The sequence below is a fragment of the Amblyomma maculatum genome, chromosome 8 (assembly GCF_055883805.1).
Source record: "Amblyomma maculatum isolate TAMU_Amacu chromosome 8, ASM5588380v1, whole genome shotgun sequence".
NCBI lineage: Eukaryota > Metazoa > Arthropoda > Arachnida > Ixodida > Ixodidae > Amblyomma > Amblyomma maculatum.
Window position 1 is genome coordinate 69,348,014 of NC_139351.1, and position 24,945 is coordinate 69,372,958.

Genomic DNA, 24,945 nt, shown 5'->3' on the forward strand with positions numbered 1-24,945 from the left:
GCGAGAGTTGGACTGTGAAAAAGGCTGACCGCCGAAGAATTGACGCGTTTGAATTGTGGTGCTGGCGAAGACTCTTGAGAGTTCCTTGGACTGCCAGAAGATCAAATCAGTCAATATTGTCGACCATAAACCCTGACTGCTCATTGGAGGGTCAAATTCTAAAGTTAAAGCTCAGCTACTTTGGTCATCTGATGAGAAGAGAGGAGTCGCTGGAGAAAGATTTGATGTTGGGAAAGGTTGAGGGTCGCCGGAGAAGGGGTAGGCAGCGAACGCGATGGTTAGATGGCATCCTCGAGGCACTGCAGATGAAGTTATGTGATGTTAGGAAGATACTGAGAGACCGGAAAGCGTGGCGTGACATGGTCAATAGGGTCACGAAGAGTCGGACACGACTGAACGGCTGAACTGAACTGAACTGAGTCACAGCATCTCCGCTAAATATATCTAGGCATATTATTGCTAAGCCATCTTTCATTTTTAGGAGTATGCCCACAATCTCTGCCTGTGTGGTCTACAGTAGCTCTGTGTTTCTAGGAGGGTACAGTTTCTAGGCAATACACATAAGAGAAACGAAAATCCAGAAGAATTGGATTGAAAACATAGCATCTCCTACTTTCCAATCCAGAGCGCGTAAATAAACAGGCCGAAATATAGCAATTTCCCTGCACATTTCCGCAAGTTTTCTAGCAGTATATTTTAGGAGGGATATGCAGAGCCTTCTAGCGTTGTTAGCAGTTTTCTTTCGGGAAAACATTAGCCCTTCTTGAGCCCATGCCGCTCATCCTGTTAAATTTCAACTGCGTCCTAGACACTTGGTTGATATAGAAGGACCCGGACAGGGAAGCTCTTAATATCATGCAAGGGAACTGGGAAAGCTTGTTCGTCAGATTAAGCTCACGGACACGTAGGTATCGCTTCATGACGGCCGCTTTTCAGCCACTCGGACCAACGGTCGAACGGCATCTAGACTTGACCGTGTCTACTTGCCGTCCACGCTAGTAGAGAGTCTTGCGACATGTGAGGTCATCTCCTTTCCACTACACGCTAGAGGCTTGAGCGACCACTGTCCACTCTTGGTGTCGTTGAGGTGCATGCGCTTCCGGCCGTTCAGCCATGCCATCAACTTGGCGAATGGACATCGCTGTCCTCTACGATGAGAAGTGCATCCGGGAGGTTTGGGCAGCCTTGTACAAGGCTGCCCAAACCTCCCGGATGCACTCTCTTGTCAGCTCTATCGCGGCCAACCCAGACACCTGGGATGCCCTGCAGGGCAAATGGCGATAAATTCTCATAGGCGCAGGCGAACACGTCTGCGCTTAACGATGTGCTTCACCATATGAGAATCATTAAGCAGGCAGGCGAGCTCAGCTTCGCAATGCGTGAGTGCCCAGACACACTTCGTGTCCGATACCACCGCATCCTAGAAGAGGGCTCCCAAGCGTCTCTTGTAGCAGCCGCAGCGAAAATGCCTTGCCAGGACTCAGCCGATCTGATGCATGCTAGGCAACTTCGACGCCGCGGCGAGAGCACAGCTCGTATTACAGTTATAACATTGCCGAACGGCGATGTTAGTGACCAGCCGTGCGATGTTTAGGGGGTTTCCGCAATTATTTGCTGAAATTTTTACATCGGAGGCTACACGTGAACAGGCCGGCTTCGAGGACGCTGTGGCCGCGTTCTGTGGCTCTCTCCCCCATCCGCTTGATGAGATAGCCTCGTCGCTATGCACGCGAGCAACCAAGGAGGAAGTTTATGGCGTTTTAAAGGCCATGCACAGGGTTTCTGCGCCTCAACCAGATGAGGTAGTAGCCGGATGTTATTAAAACACTTTTCATTTTTTTTTCATTTTTCATTTATTTACCCTAAAGGCCCAAGTGGGCATTACATAGGGGGGGGGGGGGGTGGTAACGTCATGAAATAAACACAATGAACAAATCGGAACAGTAACGTGGCGGCATGTAAAAGTGCTAAATATACAAGAGGAAGCAATTAGGAAAAACATGATCACAATATGATGACACGGAAATATGCAAGAAAATACATGACACACAAAGGTTAAAGCAAAAGGAAAAATCGAAGCAAAAGTAAAACAAAAAGGTGAAAATTTCCCACTACGCTGTTAGAAAATGGTTAAGTAATGAAGTAAACTGGTCATAATCGATAGTATTAACTACAGAAGAGGGGAGAGCATTCCATTCTCTTATCGCTAGGTGTAAAAACGAAAATTTAACTGCGTCTGTTCGTGCAAATGGGGGCTCGATTCTTTTATCGTGGTCAAAACGATGAAACGTGCGTGTGGCGGGCGTAATTATCGGTGCTGAGAAAGAGGTAGGGTTATGGTATAGTTTATGAAAAAACGCAAGGCGTGATTGCTTACGTCTTCTTTCTAATGTTGGAAGTTTAAGATTCTCTTTTACTGCTGTTATGCTTGAATAACGTGAATACTGACGTGAGATGAATCGACTCGCTCTGTTTTGAAGTGCCTCTAATTTGTTAATAAGATACAGTTGATGAGGACACCAAATGAATGACGCGTATTCGAGCTTCGGTCTAAGCAGTGTGGTATAAGCGAAGAGTCGGGTATCTGTATTAGCTCTGCGAAGTGACCGGCGGATAAAACCTAGAGTTTTATATGTGTTAGTCAGAAGATTATTTATATGCACAGTCCATGATAAATTAGGGGTTAAATAGACTCCTAAATATTTAAAGGATTCGACAGGCTCTATTTCCGCGTTGCTAATATAGTAGGTGTTCGACAAAATCAGGCTGCAGGTACTGAATCGCATTAATTTAGTCTTTTTAGTGTTTATAGTCATTTGCCATTCAGAGCACCACATGTCTAACCTAGATAAATCATCCTGCAACATAACACAGTCATTAAGATTAAAAATTGGACGGTAGAGGACACAATCATCTGCGAATAGCCTGATTGATGATGTAATGCTGGAAGCAATATCGTTTATATATATTAGAAATAATGTGGGCCCAAGGACAGATCCTTGAGGGACTCCAGATTTCACGGGCTGAGGAGAAGATTTAAAGTCGTCAGTAATAACCGATTGAACTCTGTTGTTCAAATATTCTTCTACCCATCTGATAACTTTAATATTTATGTTAATGCTCCTCATTTTATATATGAGGCGATTATGGGGCACACGATCAAAGGCTTTTGCAAAATCAATGAATATGGCGTCAGTTTGGATTGATGTCCTTGGCGACTCCATCGTGCAAATGGTGAGTGCCTTCTTTTAAGAAGGAGTCAAACTACACTCGTTTAGGGAGGGCAGGATAGTCCTGGTCCCCAAACAGGGAATGATGCCATCATGCTCTGAGGCTTGGTTGGTTGGTTGGTTCATAGGAAGGGAAAGGCGCAGTATCTGTCACACTTGCTCTGTGGACACCTGAACCGCGCCGTAAGGGAAGGGATGAACGTGGGAGTGAAAGTGGATAGAGAGAAAGAGGGCCGTAGTGGAGGGCTACGGATTAATTTCGACCACTTGGGGATCTTTAACGTGCACTGACATCGCACAGCACACGGACGCCACTTCATTTCGCCTCCATCGAAACGCAGCCGCCGAGGCCGGGATTCGATCCCGGGAACTCCGGCATAGTAGTCGGGCGTCTTACCACTGCACCACCCCGGCGGGGCCGGCTTGGCGGCCAATAACCCTCCTAAACACAGAGTACAAGTTAGTCGCTTCTCCCTTCGTCGACCGCTTGAAGCCTTTGTTGCCGGACTTCGTTACTCCCTTCCAGTCATGCGTGATACCAGAACGCTCCATCTTCGCACCGCTGACGCTCACGCGCGATGTTTTCGCGTCTGCACGGGCCAAAGGGTTTAATGGCCTGTTCGCGTAACTCGATCAAGCAAAGGCCTTCGAAAGAGTGGAGCATCATTATTTGTGGTCAGTGCTACAGTGTTTTGTCTTGCCTTCAGGCGCTATTAGCCGAGTGGCGTCTTTATATGAAGGTCTGAGCGCCAATATCATTATAAGCGGTCCAGCTTCCGCCTCATTTCCAGGGACACACGAAGTAGGCCAGGGGTGTCCGTTGTCTTCAGCACATTTCGTGCTGGCCTTAGACCCCTGCTCCGCAGAGTTTCAAGTACCCCCAATATTCGTGCGTTTCCCATGACCGTGAAGGAATCGACTGTCGTTTCGGCATATGCCGATGACATATCGTTGTTCCTTCGCGACGCCTACAGCATGAGCAGCTTTATGCAGATTTTTCAGAATTACGCTCGTCTTAGCGAAGAACCACTTAACGCTGACACGAGCAAAACTTTGGTTCGGTCTATATAACGATCAGCTCCCCATACGCATCCCTTTTGTACAGGGTGTAAATGTTCTAGGTATCGTCGTTGAGGAGGAGACTGTCCCTACGAGTGTGGGACGAGACCATTTCTAGGAGAACCAGCGCATTGAGCACCGCCGCACAGTTTGACCTCTCCATGGAGGCCAAAGTGAACTTCGTTAAGACTCGTGCGTGCGACTTCGCCTATTACGTTGCCCGCACCATAGTCATGCCCCGACCGAGTAGCAGGCCGCTTAGCAACCATCATCGGAGCTTATATTTGGGATGGTGGGTGATGGGTGACGTCACACCCTTGACGTCACCCTAATAGAGTGACTTCACTATTTTAGTCTTTGGTACTTTCAAACTAGGCCCCGCCGGAGTGGTGCAGTGGTAAGACGCCCGACTACTGTGCCGGAGTACCCGGGTTCGAACCGACCGCTGCAGCTGCGTTTTGATGGAAGCGAAAGGAAGAGGCGTCCGTGTGCTGCGCGATGTCAGCGCACGTTAAGGGTTGGTTTGGCTTGGTTTGGTTTGTTGGGCTTAACGTGCCGAAGCGACTGAGGCTATGACAGACGCCGTAGTGGAGGACTCCGAAAATTTCGACCACCTGGGGTTCTTTAACGTGCGCTAACATCGCACAGTACACGGGTGCCTTGCTTTTCGCCTCCATCGAAAAGCGGCTGCCGAGGCCGGGATTCGATCCCGCGTCCTTGGGCACAGTAGTCGACTGCCGTAGCCACCCCGGTGGGGGGGCACGTTAAAGATCCCTAGGCGGTCAAAATTACTCCGTAGCCCTTCACTACGGCTCCTCTTTCTCCCTTTCCACTTTAACTCCTGCCTTCCACTCCTATTTTACGGCGCGGTTCAGGTGTCCACAGAGACAACTGTGATATATATATACTACGCCTGTCATTTCCTTTGAACTAATTATTATTATTATTTTATTGTTATTTCAAATTGCGCGCCACTTGCAGTATCTGTGATTCACAGAATCCCGCTATCATCCTGACTTAGACAGGAAGGGCGTTTCACGACCCGAGGCGTGTCTAAACTCTCCTTGACTTCCATGCCGAGCGCGTCTAAGTTCACCGGCGTTCTCTTATGGTGCCCTAGAATATATAGACCTCCTTCACTCCGGCTACGTCACGAAGATGCGGTGGCACTGTCGTCGTCAGTGACTTTCGCGTGGTAGGCAAAACAACATTCCAGTCGCTTTTACCTACCGTGATTGTGGAGTGGTCTGCTGCTGTCGGAAATAAAACTGCACCATTGCCAACTAGTTGCGTCGCCGTAGCATATGTCGAAAGGCACAGAAAGGGAAATTTAGTAACTTTGCACAGGTTTCTTGACGACGAAGGTTGCCTTAAACAGTTGGCCGCCGTGGTGAAGCGCTAAGGCTGGATACCGACGCCGGTTCCGGATATGCAGCGAACAGTTTGTCACGGCTGTGCTACAACTTATTCACTTTTACGTCAGAGATTTATAGTTGCTCAAAGGCCAGTATATATTAATGAGTAGTCCTGTTTCTTTGTTGGAGCATGCATATATATGTACCTATGTAAACAATTCCTCAAAGATGCTTTTTTTTAACTTTGGTAATTGTACGTATGTGTATTGAGCTGCTGCGCGAGATATCAGCCTTGAATTTCTTCGTGGTTATGCTGCATGGCAAGCATTCGCCGTGTTCACCTCAAATCATTTTAATCTATTCCGCGATGAAGATTGCCACTGTGCGTTGACAGCCACTGATTTGTTTGATTGGAGCTGAATTTTTTTATATACGGAGAGGTTTTAGTTGTATGGACAACGGATAATTGTGAATGCGAGTTGTAGGGTTCAGCATCGCCTGGCGACATATATGGGCTCGTGATTCAGACTCTCTGAAGATCTTTATTTGGCCGCCGTAGCTACAAAACCACAGCGACTGCTGCAGCTTGTAATTGTAATGCAGGCTAAAAGCGTGAATGCCCGTGATGAAATTGTGAAAGTAAACGCCGACAGTCGCCACGAACACAGCAGACACAACAGGCGCGCGGCGGGGCGATTTCAACAAATAACGCACGAATAAGCAAATTTGAGTGATGACCATGCACAATGCCCTTGCTACTATTGCCATGCTTACTTATAAAAGCCGCTCGAAGCTAGCGAGGAGCTTAGTGTTTAATAACAACGTTAATTGGCCGCTCGGTGTGAAGAATCATCCGAGAATACAATAATATGTTTCAAGTGGATTATTTTATACATGGTTTGCGCGCACTGTTTACGAGCGAGAAAAAAAAAAGTCAACGCCTACTTACTCGACTCAAAGCTGTTGTATGCACCCGAAGCTTTGAAATTTGCGTTCCGCGGTTGATTTGATGGACGAAAACAGCAAATGGATAACAACATTGCTCATTTTCCCTGGCGGACAGCAATGCTTCGATGTGCGCCTTGAACCTACTCTCCATTTGGTGGCACCGGGCGCCGCATGCCGTGTAGATGGAGGTTTTTCATGTATCGCTTTTGTCTGCACCGCTGAGGCTCACGAAATACTCGCACAGCTTTGCTTACATGAACTTCACAGAATGCGGGTCGAGTCGATTATTCGGGAGAAAGAGCGAGTTTTTAATGGGACACGCATGACTGATGTTTGGCTCTCTTCTTCTGCGTTTTGCCCGTTCCCTCTAAAAGGGGACTCGACTCGACGTTTGTTGGGTTTGGGTAAACTCCCTGAACACATGGTTATTTCGTCTGCCAAAGAGGTGCCTGCACTTCATAATAACACGCCTTTAATAAGCTAGACCACAGTGTCAATCCCGTGCGTTTTGTCTACCGTGGGATCGCAGACGACTGCAGCGCCACCTCGATCGCTTTGTTTGTTTGTAAACATGGAGGAGGTCTATATATATATATGTGTGTGTTGATTCACAGGAAGGGAAATGCGCAGTATCTGTCACATTTGCTGTGTGGAAACTTGAACACCGCGCCGTAAAGGAAGGCAGGAAGCTGCGGGTGAAAGTGTAAAGAAAGAAAGAGGAGCCATAGTGGAGGGCTACGGAATAATTTCGACCACCTAAGGGTCTTTAACGTGCGCTGGCATCGCACAGCACACGGACGACGCTACTGTGTTTCGCCTCCATCGAAACGCACTCGCCGTGGTCGGAATCGAACCCGGGAACTCCAGCACAGCAGTCGGGCGTCTTACCACTGCACCACCCCGGCGAGGCAAACATAATTCGTTTACAGGAAAGGAGGCGCAGCATCTGTCACTCGGATGGATGGATGGATGGATGGATGGATGGATGGATGGATGGATGGATGGATGGATGGATGGATGGATGGATGGATGGATGGATGGATGGATGGATGGATGGATGGATGGATGGACGGATGGACGGATGGATGGATGGATGGATGGACGGATGGACGGATGGATGGATGGATGGATGGATGGATGGATGGATGGATGGATGGATGGATGGAATATAGGAGCGTCCCCTTTGAAATGGGGTAGTAGCTGTTGCTATTATGCTCATTTTCCCCCTATTTTAGATTGGTTAACTATACCATCATTCACCTTGTTGAATTTTTTTTTCATTACTAACATTAACATTACGTCACTTTTCTGCTTTTAAGCCTCCAATCTTCCAATCGTTTTTTGCTAGCTTCCACCGCAGGTTCATTCACCCGGCCACTGGTATCTCTAAACCCCAGAACTTCAGAAAGAGTGATTGCACCTGCATCAACTTCCGGATGGATACCTTTACATTCGAGTACAATATGGTCAATTGTTTCACTGGAGTTACCACATACAGCACATGCGTCATCTTCATTGTTAAATTTCTTTTTGTAGCTGCGTGTTCTAAGCCACCCTGATCTAGCTTCAAAAAGTAGAGCCCTGCCTCTTGAGTTATCAAAGAAAGCTTCCTTCCTGATTTGCCGTTTCTACTTTCGGAATAATTCAACACCCTGTTTCTTTTCCATGGAATTGATTCAATTTTTACCCTCTGTGTTTTTCACCTCTAGCTTAACGCTCTTTATTTCTTCGTCCTTGTGACCAGCATACTTACTGATTAGTTGCCTAGTTCTTTTCTTCCATTGTGAGTGAACGCTTTTTTGGTATAGGTATTTAAATACTTTAACTACCCATCTGTTACTGTCCAATTTCCCCAAGCGTTCCTGACATTTACTCTGAGCTTCCTATACTTCAAAAGATGTACAACCCATATCTCCCTCTGCCGCCTCATTTGTGGTTTTGCCGTGGGCACCTAGTGCTAATCGTCCGACGGCTCTCTGATTTATTTATAATGTCGACTGTACCTCTGATTTTAGGCACAAAACTGCATTTCCGAAAGTAAGCCTGGGGACCATATTTCCTTTCCAAATACCCCTCAAAATATCATACTTGTTGTATCCCCATAACGTCCTGTGCTTCATAAATGTGATATTTCTTCGCCCTTTTGCCTAAAATGATTTCTCATGGTTTTCAATGTATGCCAATCCTTCGTTTACCCATAATTATATTCTACCCCTCTGGGTATTTCATGATTTTGTATTTTAGGACCCTGGTCAGTTTAACCGTTGAAAATCATCAGACCCGTCTTAACTGCGCCTAAACAGAAGCCTAGAGCGTCCCCTTTGTCTGCGCAATACTTAACCAGAGTTTGCCATTCTTGCTGACGTTCTGCTAGCAGCACAATATCGTCTGGATACATTAAACCGAGGAGGCGCTGCTCTACCGTCGTTCCGCCTAATTTATACGGTTAAAACCTAGGTTGCTTTCTTGCATCTTCTGTTCTATATTTATCATATAAAGCACGTACAGCAGCGGTGATACAGGACGACCTTGTCTAGATGAACAACATGAACAGCAGCGATAATATATGACTCGCGGACGGCAACAAGCGCCGCCCGGCGGCGTTGGAGCGCACTCGTTCCCACTTGGTCCTCATAGCTGACGGCAGATGGGTGACGTCACATCCTTGACGCCACCCTAATTGAGTGACTTAACTACTTTAGTCTTTGGTACTTAAAAATGCGCGCGAATCACAGTATATTTCCCTCGCGGAATCCCGATATCATCCTCATCGTATACAAGCGGAAATATGAGAGGACTTCACGACTCGGGTCGTGATACCTAATGAAAGAGTGCTCAATTGTTACAGGCACATCACACAAACGGCAGTTTACAGAAGGTACAAAAATGTTTTTTTTTTTTATGGAGCCATGTGTTAACGGATAGAGCTTCGGTGTGTAATTTAAAGAAAAATGTTTTCGTTCCACAAGAATTCTGCATTTTGAGCACCCTCTTTAGCACATCATGATCCCTGAGATCAAAATATAAAGAACGATAGAATGGTGGTGGAAAAAGCGTTGCTATAAATTCCTTGTATAGAACCTTGCGCGAAACAGAACTTAAGTACTGATTCGAGAACCGCACTGTCAAAAACCGCATCTAAGCATAAACTTCCGGCATAAATTCTAGTCATTGCATAGTTCTTCAGCAACCTAGGTTGAAGTCACATCGGTGTTCTGTCTCAAGGAACAATACCAATATCTTACCCACCAACAGCGGCTTTCAAATTTTGAACATAATAATGCTCCGCTAAATTTATGCATTTTAAAAGAACACTAAGACCTTAAACATTTTGGTGAACCTAAGTCACTGTTTCGTTTTGTGCTACACGTGAGTTGAAATCCAAACGCCGTAAAAGTAGTCGTTGCTGTTCCAAACGTTATATCAAGAGTACACATCAGCACTTTGTCCCAGTGTATTGCAATAGCTGGTAGGCTGATATATTCAATAGAATACCTAATAGTAATAATATTATTAATAATAAACAGTACCATTATATCAATTCTCGCCTGGTTTTAGGATGCTTCATCACTTTGGGAATAAAGTAATTTGACGTTTTAAGGCGAAAACCTTTATTGCCTTCAATTGTCGTCAGCAAACGTCACGCTTTTGCGGCGGCTCTGATTGAGCGAGATGGGATGACGTCATGGAGGTCTCGTCCAATCACAGAGCACCACAACAGTATGCTCGAATGTGTGCATCATATGGCCATATGGCGATCAATAAGCAATCAATAATTAATTTCTAAATAAATAATTACCTAATTTCTAATGAATCAGGTATTGACTAATTACTGATAAAATGAATATTCACAAAAAAAATACTTTTTACTAGATAATGACTTATCAATATTATTTTTAATTAGCGACAGTTACGTTAATAATTCATAATTATATACTAATCAATGCGGCGCACCCGGTAAAATCTACCCGAAAACAGTAAACGTAGAACAACTGCGAAGATACAAGGAGCGCGATCTCGTCTCTGCCATGCAGAATTCACGGAATAAATGCACTCGCAGAATGTGAAAGGTACGTAGTCGCTCGCTTCACTCGTAGTAGCATTCATCGCTACATGCGCAACTTGTTGTTGTTGTTGTTCTCCTCTAATGTGATGGCACATACCCACATAGGGGGATCGGCCAAGAATTGGGGTGCAGAGATATTAGATTTTGAGATGTATAACTACATCGGAAAAAAAAATAATAATAAATGCTAGGGAATAGAAAAGGAAATGTAGATATGATAAACCAAAATATATAATAGTAAATACTAACGCACGCAGTAAGAGAATAGTAAGATTTATATGTACAGAATAAAACTTCAAAGCATATTAGTCAGGTAGACGTTTTGTTTCTATTAAGAAGTTTTGAATGGCGTTGAAAACATACCTGTGGCTGTACCCAAGCATGGTGGCACCGAACGATAATAAAATTTGGCTGCTCAAATTAAGACCCAGCCGTTGTAACGGCTTCTCTAAGTACCGTTTTCTCATCATGGTAAAACGGCGGCAAAATATCAAGAAATGGTCTATTGTTTCCGGTTCCCCGCAGAATGCGCAGACAGGAGAAAGCGCCAAACCAGACCTGTGCATATAGAAATTTAGGGGCGGAATACGACAGCGTAGCCTTGTTAGAGAGACCTCAGTCTGCCTTGATTGACATGATTTCCTATTCCACGAATACTTGAGGTGCAGGTAGTCATCCGAGGATAAAATAGATCCAGACTGCGTGCTTAATAAGGCACGCCGCCGAAATCTTGCTGCTGTTATGTACGCTGTTGCCGGGAGGATGGGCAATACAGGGCCGTTCAGAGAATCTTTGGCTAGTCTGTCTGCAATCTCATTGGCTGTCACATTGCTGTGTCCTGGTACCCACACTATATGTATGAGCCTCAAATGTGAGGGGAGCAATGAAAGAAAGGTGTTTAAAATTTGCGAATCCATATTCGAAGAAAGCGACAAGCACAAAGAATAAGAGTCTGTAATTACAGCCACTGTTGAGTATGTTGTGTCTAGTTTGCGCAGAGCAAGCACCACCGCCAGCAACTCCGCCTGGAAAATTGGAGTAAAATCCGGAAGACGGACTGAAAAAGCCCAGTCTAAAAGCGGACAGTATATTCCAACGCCGGCTTTTTCATTAAATTGAGAAGCATCCGTTGCTATTGTTATGCTAACTGGAAGACTTTGTAAATGATCTTCTAATAATCCATTTAAAATGTGAGGTGCTAAGTGTTTCGCATTATTTGGGAAAATGTCATCAAAGATAATTTGAACCGACGATGCACTTACTTTTGTTGGAAAGATGTTAGAAAGGACTACGTGCAAAGGTTGTAACAGATTTTGCACTAGAATTACCTGCGGGGTATGAAACCGAGGCCATACGACTCCAAAAAAGGAGTCTGGCTCGCAACAAAAAATTGATATGGAGCGGTGGAATTGTGATTCATATATTTTCAGATACGTCTGGACAGTCAAGAATTGTAATCTAGTTATTAACGGTGGTATTCGGGCTTCAAGGTATAGTACATTATTAGCCACGAATTTGGGGAGCCCAAGGCATAATCTAAGCGCTTCCCGCTCTAAAAGAACAAGCGGACGAATTTTGTAAGCAGGTGAACCAGAAAATAACACAGATCCAAATTCTATAATTGGGCGGACATACATAACATAAATCATTAATAGTGCGTCTCGCCGCATCCCAGACCTTGGACTGCTTAACCTGCGCAACATACCCACAGCACGTGCCCCCTTCGCTGCAACATGTTCAATGTGATCCCTCCATGCCAGATGGTCATCGTAAATCACCCCTAGATATTTCAGAGACTTAACTTGAGGAATCATTTCCTGCTTAAATGTTAGAGCAAGAATTACCGGATCCTGAATTTGGAAAACAAGGAACGCGCACTTTTTAACATTTAATTTAAATTTTAAGTCATCTAACCAATTTTGAAGGAAGCTTAGGTACGATTGCAGGCGCCTGTTGAGGGATTGAATGTCAGGTGCAGCCGTAAAGAATGCGATGTCATCCGCATAGACATACGTGCGGATCTCCTGATGAGTGGGAATTGAACTCATTAAAATGTTAAAGAGCACGGGCGAGAGAACTGCCCCTTGAGGGACACCTCTGGTTTGTTGATATTTGCTAGAATGAACTCCATTCAATGAACAATGAACATGCGCAACTGTTCCACAGCATAATGCAGCATTGCGGTCTTCATCTTTCATCACTTTATCGCCAAAGTGTCCTCGAATTTTTTAACACTGTTTCAATTGTATTCAGTGCTTTTTAATATTTTAATTGCATTATCAATAACAACAGTGCGTTTTATTTTTGTACTTATTTTATAGTGTTATTATGGTTTGCAACTGTCACTTTTTAATTTATTACAAAATCTATACTTTACTACACATAGTTACTGGGATATTTTTCACACTCAGCTAAGCGCTGCTACTAAGGAATATCAGGTTTAATATCCGGACCACCAAAGGTTGTTCTACAGTTGGCATGAATAACGATGCTAACCATCAATTCACCCATCTAGTCACTCACCCATCCACCAAGCCAACTGATGCATTGGAGATTTCACTTTCGCCTAAGAAAAGGAACAAAAGAAGCTCAAAACTTAAAATAAAGTTGATCCGATGTTTTTAATTGCTACAGGAGCATAGGCAGTAGTGAAAGGAGCAGTTTCAGGTGGCGAAATATATCTTATGACTTGAGCAGGGTCTGTAAGAAGTACCTAAACCATCTCTGCACTACATCAGAAAACTGCAGCGAAATAATCGTTAGTTTTGCCTAGTAGACACAAATACTGCTAGGATGATGCAAAATTAATGATACTCTTGCACCTAGCGACGTCAAAGCTGTTTGATATTGCTACTGATCCTAACGAATGAAGTTCCACCTAGTCGGAGTCAGGTCTTATTGAAATCCGATCAGTTGCACAAGCGGCATGGGGAAAAGGAGACCTTCTCGGAAAGTTTCGTCAGCAGAAAGCTCTGGTAGCGTTACTCACTTCACGTTGCCTATGTTCCAATTAGCTTTCTCAGCCGATCTTCTCGAAGTATGCCTCCGGAGGAAAGGTCTTGATTAAATCTGAGAAGGTACTTATTTTTCAGTGCATTGCTGAGCCGATTGTAGTTCTTTAACGCAAATGAACGATGATTTAACTTAAGGCTAGGCTTATTTTTGTATTTTTTTTATTATGTTTAGAAAACGTGTAACGTATGCGACTTCTAGTGCGTTTTTCAATCTAACAGTTTGGTTATTAAAAAGTAAGTACATTATATTTGCAAAGAAGCGCTACAGACAAATGCACACGTATCGACTTCCTGGTTCAAATTTTGATCCAGTTAAACTACTTCAATAATTACGTGTCGTTTGAACTTTAGCACAGCGCTGGATTAGCCGCATAAATAATTAGCGTATGAAGCGGCTTACAAGGCGAGACTTCACTTCCTTAGTCGAAGGCCAAGAACTAAAAATGTATTTCACACACAGCATAAATAATGGAGTCGGTATGCATATGTTGGCACCCTTGCACATTAGAGTTAACCAGAGTTTTAGGGATAGGCACAAAGTAAACAAATAAATAAATTGATAGAATAGTATAAATAAACAAATAAATACAGAATAATGAAAAAAATAAAAACTAATGAATAGGAAGAGTACGAGACAAATAAACAGAAGATGACTGTCAGGCATGTCCCAGAAGGCTGTGATGCGAAATTATCAGCATGAAATAGTGTAAATATAGCCTTCAGTGGTTGAACCTAGAGATTTGGCGAAGAGATGTGGAACTACAACTTTTCTACAGCATGCCTAATAGCCAAACGGACATTAGTCGTAAGCAACACGGAATCCATCTTCATTTATATCGGAAAGAATGAATCAAACTTTGATATTTAGACAACTTCGTTTTAAACATGACATTTGCTAGTACTTGTTGCCCAGACAAGCATTAATGGAAAGTTTCTTTTGTGTGTATGAAGCTTTTCGAATTCCATTCGTGTATACAATAAATCACGCTGTGAGTGTAACTCGCTAGTTAAAAATCTCTTGTCTTGTTTGTTTCTTAATAGATATACATGTTGTAAACTGGCAATATATCTTAGGATATTCTTTGAACTTCCTTGAGCCCGTAATTATTTTTATATTACTCAGTATTTCGAATGCGATTGTCTCTATTAAGCAACCTTGTAGGCACTTGTCAAATGGCGACGGCAGTACTCAACAAATAAACTACGTTATAGGCATCGTCACAAACGCTTTAGAAACGATTTTATTAAAATCAGCTTGGTTTCTGCCTTTGCTACAGCAGATCACGGGTACTTTAAGATTAAACAAAGGCGCTGATTTTAAGGACATTATCTTTTCGAAAATTAGTTTTTGCCTTTTGCAACCATTCATCATCCATCGCTGATTCTAATCAAAGCTCGTTCCACTTGCAGGCATGCCAAGCTTTCGTTTTCGCATGGTGAAATTTGCGGGAGAAATGTTCATACAAAATTAAACTATTTGCAACTCATGCTTCTTGGTCTGCGTTTTGTCTCGATGGAAGCAGACATAAATGTGAAAGCCTTATGTATAAGCAAAGCATCCTGGTGGTGGCCTCTGCCAAGGTAGCCGTAAAAATTCGACTTGACGTCATCGCGACATTCAGATGGTCGCTGCAGCCCATAAAAAGGCAATGAATGTTCGCGCAAGACACGTGCGAGTGCTGGTCACCGAACTTACGCCTCCTCTCAGTCCACCTTATATTTGCTTTGTTGCTCCTTTTAATCTGCAATAAATCAAATTTGAATCCGTGTTTTCGCAGTTCCTCAAACATTTTATTTTTTTTTCGCAGTAACATCTGTACATAAGTGTTAAGAGCCCCCCGAAACTATTATTTCTTATCTTGCGCATTGTACTCAACCATATTTATTGGATATTTTTAGGTGCTTTACTAGGCTTTTTTTCTGTTCATTTGCAATATTTATATCTATCTTATATTTCCTAAAATTCCTAATTGAAAATGAATTCCGAGTGATTAACTCATCACACGAGAGAAAGCCGTCCGCTAGACACTCGTATACCAATTGTACGAGCAGTGAATGTTTCTGTGGTACAAATTATGGTAATTTTTGCTCGGATTCCTTTTTGTGCTATAATTTAAAAGACAATTTGATGAATCTTTATTTTTATTGGCATGGGAAACACTCCTCTGAGCACAGGAAAGGAAGCTTCTGCTCTGAAAACGAAATTAAAACGAATGGTAATATTGTTACGGTGTGGCATGACAAGCGATGAAACACGGCGACACAACACTGCCCCACTGCGCCACTGCCCGCTTCGTCATCTTCGTAGCAATATCTTACTTCAACAACTAAGTCAATAGTGCTGATCGTGAATGCTATACTTGGTATGACGCCGCCCATGCAGCTTCGAACTCAGCCAGATTTTAAGCAGTTAAGAGTATTTTTGAGGGATAATACTTTCGAAAACAACCAGCGGGATGAAGTATAAAATACTCTACTAGGCTTTGAAGTCCTCCCTCATCAGAGGATAGTTGCCGCAGCTCTCCACAAGCGCTCGAAGGTGAACGTTTGCAACAAATATAAAGGAAGAGGGATTATATGTTATGTGTAGTTTTACAGCGCATACTAAACTCAGGCTATCATGCACCAAACATAAAAAGCGGCGGGATATATGTATTTGCAAACTGTACTATCACAGAAAGCACAAGTTCACCAAGTTTCAAAATAAACAAGACTGCTCGCAGTAAATGCTCCGGGTATTTGCAACCGGAAGAGTGTTTTAAAAAATAAATAAGATATGAAAACAATTTATTCATGGAAGTGGCAGTTATAGGAGAGCTGTTTTCCTCAGTTTCCATATCCGGAATGTTGTTCTTGAGGATAACACTGCGTTCGAAAGAGGGGAAGTGCCTGTTTATTCAAATGTTATTGCTGTTCCCCAGTAAGGAGGCTCGGCATATAAGCGTGTGGGTTAGGAATGTTGCGTCTACATCAGTGCTTGTGCCCATCGATACACTGCGGTAACTAAAACAAATTAAACAAGGCCAGCTACAACACATCAAATCGGATGTTGGGTGGTAACACCGATACATAAATGAGCAACAAGTAACAAAGTAGCCAGCTGATACTGGCTTAGCGCTCGCTAGATATCGGTTTATAATTTATTTTTTATTCGCCCAAGCGCAGGAAAGGTATGTTTTTCCGGTGTTTCCTATTAAGCTTATTTGCAAGGAGCACGACCAAAATGAAGACCGGAATCGGAACAAGGTCCATTATGGATTTTTGTACAGAGACATCAAAAAAGCCTGCTCCTTCAGACATCTTAGCCGCTGATGCCAGCCATCTTTCGCCTAATAACGCTGCCATTAATCTTAGGTGAGCTAATTTTGGGGCCCAGAGAGTTCCATGAGGGTTTCTGTTTCGATACACCATGGAAATAATTGTTGGTGATACGCATACCGGCAAAAGCACTTGAAAAATTAGCGCGCAAAAGGAAGCAAATGAAACAAAAGAGCGAAAGAAAGGAACGCTGAAGCTGCAATAAATCAACTTGTACTACAGTATTGTCCGCACAGACTTGTTTTTCGGCAGGTGTGAATAAGGCCTGTATTTTTCTCTTTGGCGAGATAATACGTGGCCAGAAATCTGTTATCCTATTTATTGAGAAAAGTTCTTCTCGGCTATTTTTGCTACGAAGGCAGCGAGTGAGGACGATTCGAGTTTGAAAAATGACGAAGCAGCGACAGGAAAGCCTCAGATGTGGGAGAGGGGCACGTTGAAATCTCATCGCGCAGCCCAGTTGTTTATTATTATTTTTTCATGAAAGAAAATGGTGAGGATTTGAAACACCCGTTAGAGCGATCCTTGTCCGAAGCAGTTTACTTTTCTTCAAGAAAGGCAAACCTGTCAAAACCTATACGCGGAAGGCCGCAACAACAAGAGAGGGCGGAATGTAAACATTCTGGAACCTTCGAGAATGCTTCTCAAAACAGGTCAGAAGCGAAAAGGAAAATATTCTGAATGTTGCAGATACAAAACATCTGTTAGCTTCCGAAGTCGTCTGGCATCCTGTGGCATCCATCGTCTACGGATTGAGATTTATATGCGATGACGTCAGCCCTATATCTGAGGCGTAAATGGATGCACTTAGAGGTGCGCATATTGCTTGTAGAGTTTCTAGGAACAAAAGACAGCTACAATCACTGCTGTTTTTTCTGAGCTGTTAATTTCACAGCGCCAGAAGGTCTGGGGCACCTGAAACTGTTTAAACGATTAATTTAATGCATTAGGACGCTACCGAAACGAATAGAATAAACATGCCGGCGACATCAAACATAAGTGGTAGGCTGCAATTCTTCTGTAAAATATATTGGGGATCTGAGAGACCAATGCTCGCCTAAAAGACAATGAAAGTACATCTTAGAGGCAACGCACCTTAATGTATAAATGAGCGAAGAGATTCGCAATATAAGCAAAAAAGAAAAAAAAAAGTCAAAGTACAAGCGAAAGCTTTGCTTGCGCAGCTGTCATGCGTGGTTAAAAGCAGAACCCTAGGCATGCTGCTCAGCAATAACCAGGTTCAGGGGTGAAACTCTCTTATTCCTTTTCTCACAGATATCCGTTCTGTCGCTTGGAGGCACTATTGACTTCCTGCAGTGTACAGCTTACAACTCGAAACATGTCAGTTTGTTAAGTGGAGCGCGTGCAAGCGTTTTTTGTTATTATTTCTGCGTTCTTACGGACTACGACAGGTGTCGAGTTTCCTAAAGTTGGAGTGTAAGAGCATTACTGGCCTCTGTTTCTATGGGGTGTGATATCAGCTGAGCGATTTGAAAAACCCGTATGTAGAGTAACTTTGCTCGCATGTACTTAAAAAGGAAAACTTTTCCTTTCCTTTATTTTTTCCAGCATTGTTTCCTTATTCTTCATTTAATATCTCTTTTTTATTCATACTTTTCTAAAGTCTAACTGCTTACACTGTATCTATATAGTTTTTCTTGTTCTATATTTACATTCCTTTCTCCATTTCTTCAGTTATAACGTAAATTCTCTTTTTTATTCATACTTTTCTAAAGTCTAACTGCTTACACTGTATCTATATAGTTTTTCTTGTTCTATATTTACATTCCTTTCTCCATTTCTTCAGTTATAACGTAAATTCTTTATTTTTAATGCTTTTTCAATGTCCGTAATTTCTTTTGCATAGTTTAAACTATTTGTTTACTGTCTGCCTTTTGAGCTGTCCCCCCCCCCCCCCCCCCCCCCCCCGCTTGTCCTTGGCCAACGGGACCCTGGACTAAGGGTCCCCCGCTGACTGATTAAAATAAATGTTTTGTCCTCCATCTCCTCGGCTGTTTTATTGTCTTTCCTTCATCGTTTATGTATTTTGTTGTTCCTTTTCTTTTATTTCTTTTATTTGTTATCCTTATTCTGCAATTGGTTGCCTATTTCTTCCTTTAATTTCTTCGGAATTCCTTTTGCTCACTTAGGGTCGTCTAATAAGGCCCCGAAAAATCTATGATGTCATACATTATTGCAGAATAAAAAGCTCCTTAGTCCACTCTTCATCACATGGCGTGTGCTGCAAAGCATGTTTCGCTGCTAAATAAATTTCTTATACACACCATTTTTTAACTTGGCAGCGTAATTAATTAATTATTGTTGGCCCACAATAGTTTGATAGTACGAACCAAGTACACAACTTCTGCGCGTCCAAAGGCTTTCCTCTTGAGATTTTAACAGCGCAAGAGGCAGTGAATTGTTAAAAGAAGGATGTAAAGACAACACTGCGCTTTCATCCTCTTTCTTCGCTTTCCGTGTTCTTATTCGCACTTGCAGCCATCTCGAGTACCAGCCAATACGCGTGCCATTCCGTTCTCGCGAGGCTGCACACTTTACGCATAGTCACGACACGGAGCAGCCCAACGATGTAAGGTAATGTAGGCGGAGTAATGATTCTTTTTTACAGGCCTGCGGCACCATTAGCGACAATTGAGGTTATATAATTGAGAGAATGAAATGTAAACGCGCTTGATATTGAACAGAACGAAGGGTTTTGATGCCTCATGTCTATATTGGCGTCGTAGCAAATCGGGATAAACATTCCTATTACATTTCGCTGGACCGAGAATAATGTTATTATTGCTTTAGGAAAGCTGGGTCGGTATACCTCTCGCCACATTCACTCTGAATCTAGAAGGATTACTTTTTTGCCGCTATCCTACGATGGCCTTTCACAAGGCTAGCAATGATGGGAACGATTTCCTTCTTTAAGTTAGTAAACGAGATGGTTAAGGAAAAGCCTGCAGGTTAATCCGTGCTACTGTTGGATTAACAACCATACATTTGGAAAGATTTGAATTTCTGGTTATGGTTAACAGCGACAATAAACTGGGAGAAATCTCCGACCACAAAATTCGCTAAGGGTCTGCATAGTCGTTTTCTATCCAATGTGCTAAGGCACGCTGTCAAAAAAGAAGATATAATAATATTCCGCTTATATTAGCAAAGCTCCCATGTAGGCAGACGTAATCTACCAGGCTCTCAACCACGGTTGAAGACACGTCGCTTGTCTCGATCACTGTTGAGCTGTAGGGGTGCTATGGTCTCTCACTCTCACAGGAGCTCTCTCCTGTGCTTTCACAGCAAGAATAAAAAAGAAGCGTTGCAGAGTAGTGGATTGAAACCTAGAACATTGCAGCCAGAATTCAGCACGGACCGTCCTAGATACTGCAGCAGCCCGTCGCCCTAGTTTCAGAGCGCAAATGTGCTTTATATTTGTATTTTGTATGCCCTTTTGCTATGCATTGAAAGCCGTCGCCTCCACAAAACTCCCGTGTATGCGCAAAATTGTTTGAATGGGCTACTTGCTCTAAAAACGCTAAAAACCCTGCCATGTTTTTCATTCCGCCTTAGAGGGAAATAGGGTGTGGTATAATCTAGATCTCAATCGGGCTCCATATCGCTGTAGGCTTAGAACTATACTCTCAGCGTTTTTTCCTTCGCAGGGAGCCCTGCATAGCTTATGCGGCAAAGGGATTGTACGGGGGAGATGGTGGCCCTTAGTTGGACCCCTGAAGCCATGCTTCCTGAGTTGATAACCTCGGTATATAGTAGAGCGACTTCGCCGATGTGTACAATAATTCGTTTTCGTATTGTTCATTTTCTATTTCCTTCGCATAGATTCTATTATACGAGTCTGTGTTAAACAAAAGCGAAATAGAGCAGTCACTGTCTGTAACAAGAAATAAAGCATACTCGTGGGGGGAGGGGGGGGGGGATTTCTGCGCACGCGATAGTGTAATTGTGTTTAGAAGTGCCGCAAATGAACATACATGCTGCCATTATAACCTAGGAAAGCGAGCGAAATTATTCACCCTCCACCCAGACAAACCCCTGACACCTATAATTATTTTGGAATGCGTAATAGTCCAAATAGGTGCAGTTTCTATGTCCACAAAGTGTCACTGAAGATTCAGTTCAACAGATACCTTCAAGGATGGATATACAACGTTGTAGGTATGTCCAGAGAAACGGGTGTTTTGAGCCGTCCAAAGAAAGACCCCGACTGAGATTACTTTACATTCTGATAATATCATCATCATCATCAGCCTGACTATACCCACTGCAGGTCGAAGGCCTCTCCCATATTTCTCCACTTAACCCGGTTCTGTGCTAGGTGCATCCACTTGACCCCTGCGAACTTCTTAACCTCATCCACCCAACTAACTTTCTGCCGCCCCCTGCTACACTTTCCTTCTCTTGGAATCCGGTTTGTTACCCTAAGCGACCATCGATTATCCTCTCTTCGCACTACATGTCCTGCCCATGCTCATTTCTTCTACTTAATTTCCACAAGAATGTCGGTAACTTGAGTTATTTCTCTGACCCACTCTGCACGCTTCCTATTTCTTAATGTTACCTCTACCATTTTTCGTTCCATAGCCCTCTGGGTTGTCCTCAACTTAAGTAGACCTCTCTTGGTTAGCCTCCACATTTCAGCCCCATAGGATAATATATTGTGCACTATATTTCCTACCATTCAATTGCCTTTACCAGCGATAATGAAGCTGGCAGCTCAAACATGCACTTTGCTAGAATACAGGAAATGACAGCAATTAATCTAAGTGCTGAGATGTTCTTCACAGAAAGAAGGCATGCGACTAAAATTCTTCTTCCCGCTGGCCGAGTTTGCTTTCTCTTTGTCGCTGCTGGTCTGGGAGAACGCAGGGGTTACACGCATTTTCAGGCACATAATCTTCAGTTTTAAACAGGGACCGTAATGTAAACAGAGGTGATGAATTCGAGAGTAAATGGTGTTCACACTATGAACTCGCAAAAGTAATCCAAATGATCGGCACGATATAAACGTGTACATTAGCAGCAGTGCAGCAATCCCGTCTAGAATACGGGGTATGAGCGGGCAGTCTCCCGCAAAGAGCTCTCCAAGCAAAAATGAAGCAATCAAAGTAGAAGTGAAGCTTCTTGTTAAAGCAGTTCATAGTCTGAAAATAATGACGCACTTTTGTTAATTTAACTTAAGCTTGCAGAAGGCAGGTGGGATATTCATGAGAATAATATATTCGTAGTCTGAGCTTCCCAGTCAATAGAAAAAATAGGGCTAAATATTTAAAAACGAGTTTATATTGCTTACAAGACAACTAACAAAATATTATGCATATAGGTTAGCTTTCTATGTAAATAGTGAATTCAGAATTTTAAGCGGGATTTTTTTGTTTCTGGTGTGGGTTTTCTGTTTTTAAATTGGCAAGACTGCTGTCCGTTGGACAGATTTCTGTATACGTAAATGCGTTTTGCTATCCTTTGAATCACTGCAGCGTTCCATCAACACAGCAGCGATCGCAAGGCCTTTTAAAAAATGTAAATCCATATATTCCAGCTTCAACCGAGTATCATGTCAGGTTCAGCCTGCTCTTTTATGCGGGCTGCCGAAAAAAGCATCTTAGCGCATGTTTCCATAAGGATGATGAAGGTAGCCCTGAAGCTAACTTAGCTGTAAAAAAGAGCAAAACGACTTCAGGTTACCAGTGTATAAAGCGTCCTGTTGCTTGTGAAAAACCCAGGTGAACATTTTTCCAGTAATTTTCATGACAGTACACTAGGGACGCATTGGATGCGCTGACTTTGTACCCAGAAAAAAAAAAAACAACCAAGCCTGCATCATCCTTAATGATCATCACTTAAAGTGCTTTCCATGAAAACAGTGGTCAAGCGGGCAGAACAAAGTAATGAAAACATGAATTAACACTGACACGTTTTAAGGTCATAATGTGATCATAAGCGCACTTTGCGGTTTGCTTCTCGCCCACCTCAATCTGATGGGATGAGGAGGCTAGAGCTTTATAGGGGGATACACGGGTCGACTTTAACATTCAAGGAGCCACTTTGCTTACTGGTTCTTAAAAGTGATATGTTTCTCGAGGTTACCATTTTAGAGCACTCGTTGCGATGGCACCGCCTTTAGAAGACACCGTTGTTAGAGCTTGGGAACATATTCCCGTTTATGGAACTCGGTAAAAGATGAACCCCTTGACAAGGCACCCAACAAAGCTCGAACCAGCTTTCCCAAAGAGCAACAGAGCGCAGAATTAAGTCTGTATTTGCCTGAAGTGCTTTGTGAGGTGGCACAGGGTGTAAAAAAAAGATTCTGCCTGTCATGCATGAGCCAATTTAAACACAAAGGCGTTCTGCGAACGGAACCCCGGCTTGTGTCGTTGCTTATAGGTGATTACCTTTTATCCGATGCGGAGTAATATTTCTATTTCATGCCAATCCGACAGTGGTTGAATAGTTTTCAGCCTGAATGAATATCTCTCGTTAAGTAGTGCAATGAAGCAGTGAGCATTGTGACCGCTGTAGAGGAACCAAAACGGCACGTTCAAAATGATGACGCTCTGAGAGAATACGATTTTGCTTTATTGTACAAACGTTCTCAACGATCATCTGCAATTACTTGTGAAACCTGATGCGAACTTTTATTACCTTTCTTCTCAATAGTTTTCTTTGTGTGGCCTTCTCCACGTTACACTGAGCAGTTGTTTCTCTGTGCTGAAAAATAATCGAGATGATATCAATGCAATCTTTGCAGAGGCGGGAATGCAAGTGCACTAAACGCATTCCTCTTGTGAATGATTACTTGTGTGCACCCTTAGAGAGTATTAAGAATATAAAACCAGCGTTACTATCCCGTGGAACCCAAAATAATGTAAGTTTAGGGCTCTGTTTGCCAATGAACAGCCGCTTACCTGTATGCAGAATCATTGATCCGTAATGCACGAATCCCATCTAACCATAACAAACTTCTAAAGTGGGCTTAGCTTTCCAGTATGCCCTCGGTACCTGCAAATCTGAAACATATTGGTCGTAGCAGTTCTTCGTGTATGTACCACCCTGCTGTCCCTGCTCGTAATCACCCCCCCCCCCCCCCCCCTCCCCGACCATTTCATATTATGCAACATAATGTATGCGAAATGTGGGAAGAACGCATTTCTAGCCCAAAGCTAGACATTTATATCTGTGAGCCTTGCGCTGTTCCTTTGGCGTATTCCAGAGAGAAGGAAAGTGCACTACTGGGACTTTTACGCAACGGTTTCTCGCAGTGAAGTAAAAGAGCGCTCTCCAGGGGAAGCTTGGCCACAGAGACAAGCACCTCTCTGAAGAAAACAACCTAAAAAGAAGTTCCAAGAAACTACAAATATAGAAGCAAGATAAAGGGAGAAAGAAAAGGACTGAAACCAACGGATTCCCGTTGGGTCAAGTAGTAGATCTCTCCTAAGGGAGGAGCCTTCAAAGACGCTCCTCTCAAATCGAGCAAAGGAACTGTAAAGGTTCGGTAACCGAAAGAAACAGAGATATAAGAAAAAATTCTTCGACGCTTGATGATACAAAGAGAGTATCTTCTCTTTTGTCCTATAATATTTAATTCTTAAGTTTTTATACTCCAGCACTATTTGCGTGTTAGAGGTTCAGAGCCGCTTTGTGGTGTAACGCTTAAACCCGGAAAAACTACGCTGTGGTGACTCGCACTAACTACACGAAGAAGAGAGATTCGTCAACTGTTCCTGTCACCAGCATTTTTACACGCCTTTTGCGGACCGCTACTTTCCTTTACGGGGTGCACTGAATTCGGCTGCGCCAGATCCACATACCTGTCGACGTAGATGTAACCGATGAGAGAAAGCCACGGCTTCAATAAGGCTAGATGCGTGTCGGGAGTATGCAAGTATGTCCCAATTTGATGTGCATGCTGCACAGCGAAATAATGCAGGCATATG

General features: G+C 43.2%; 1 protein-coding gene across 1 annotated transcript in view; it reads left to right on the plus strand.

The window, feature by feature from the left end:
- Window positions 1-1,113: 1,113 nt before the first annotated feature.
- Window positions 1,114-24,945, plus strand: part of LOC146181417 (uncharacterized) — a 94,255-nt gene continuing 70,423 nt past the window's right edge. The window contains exon 1 of the mRNA XM_084575786.1: window positions 1,114-1,270. Coding sequence (XP_084431912.1) covers window positions 1,114-1,270 — 157 coding nt within the window. The remainder of the gene's footprint in view (window positions 1,271-24,945) is intronic.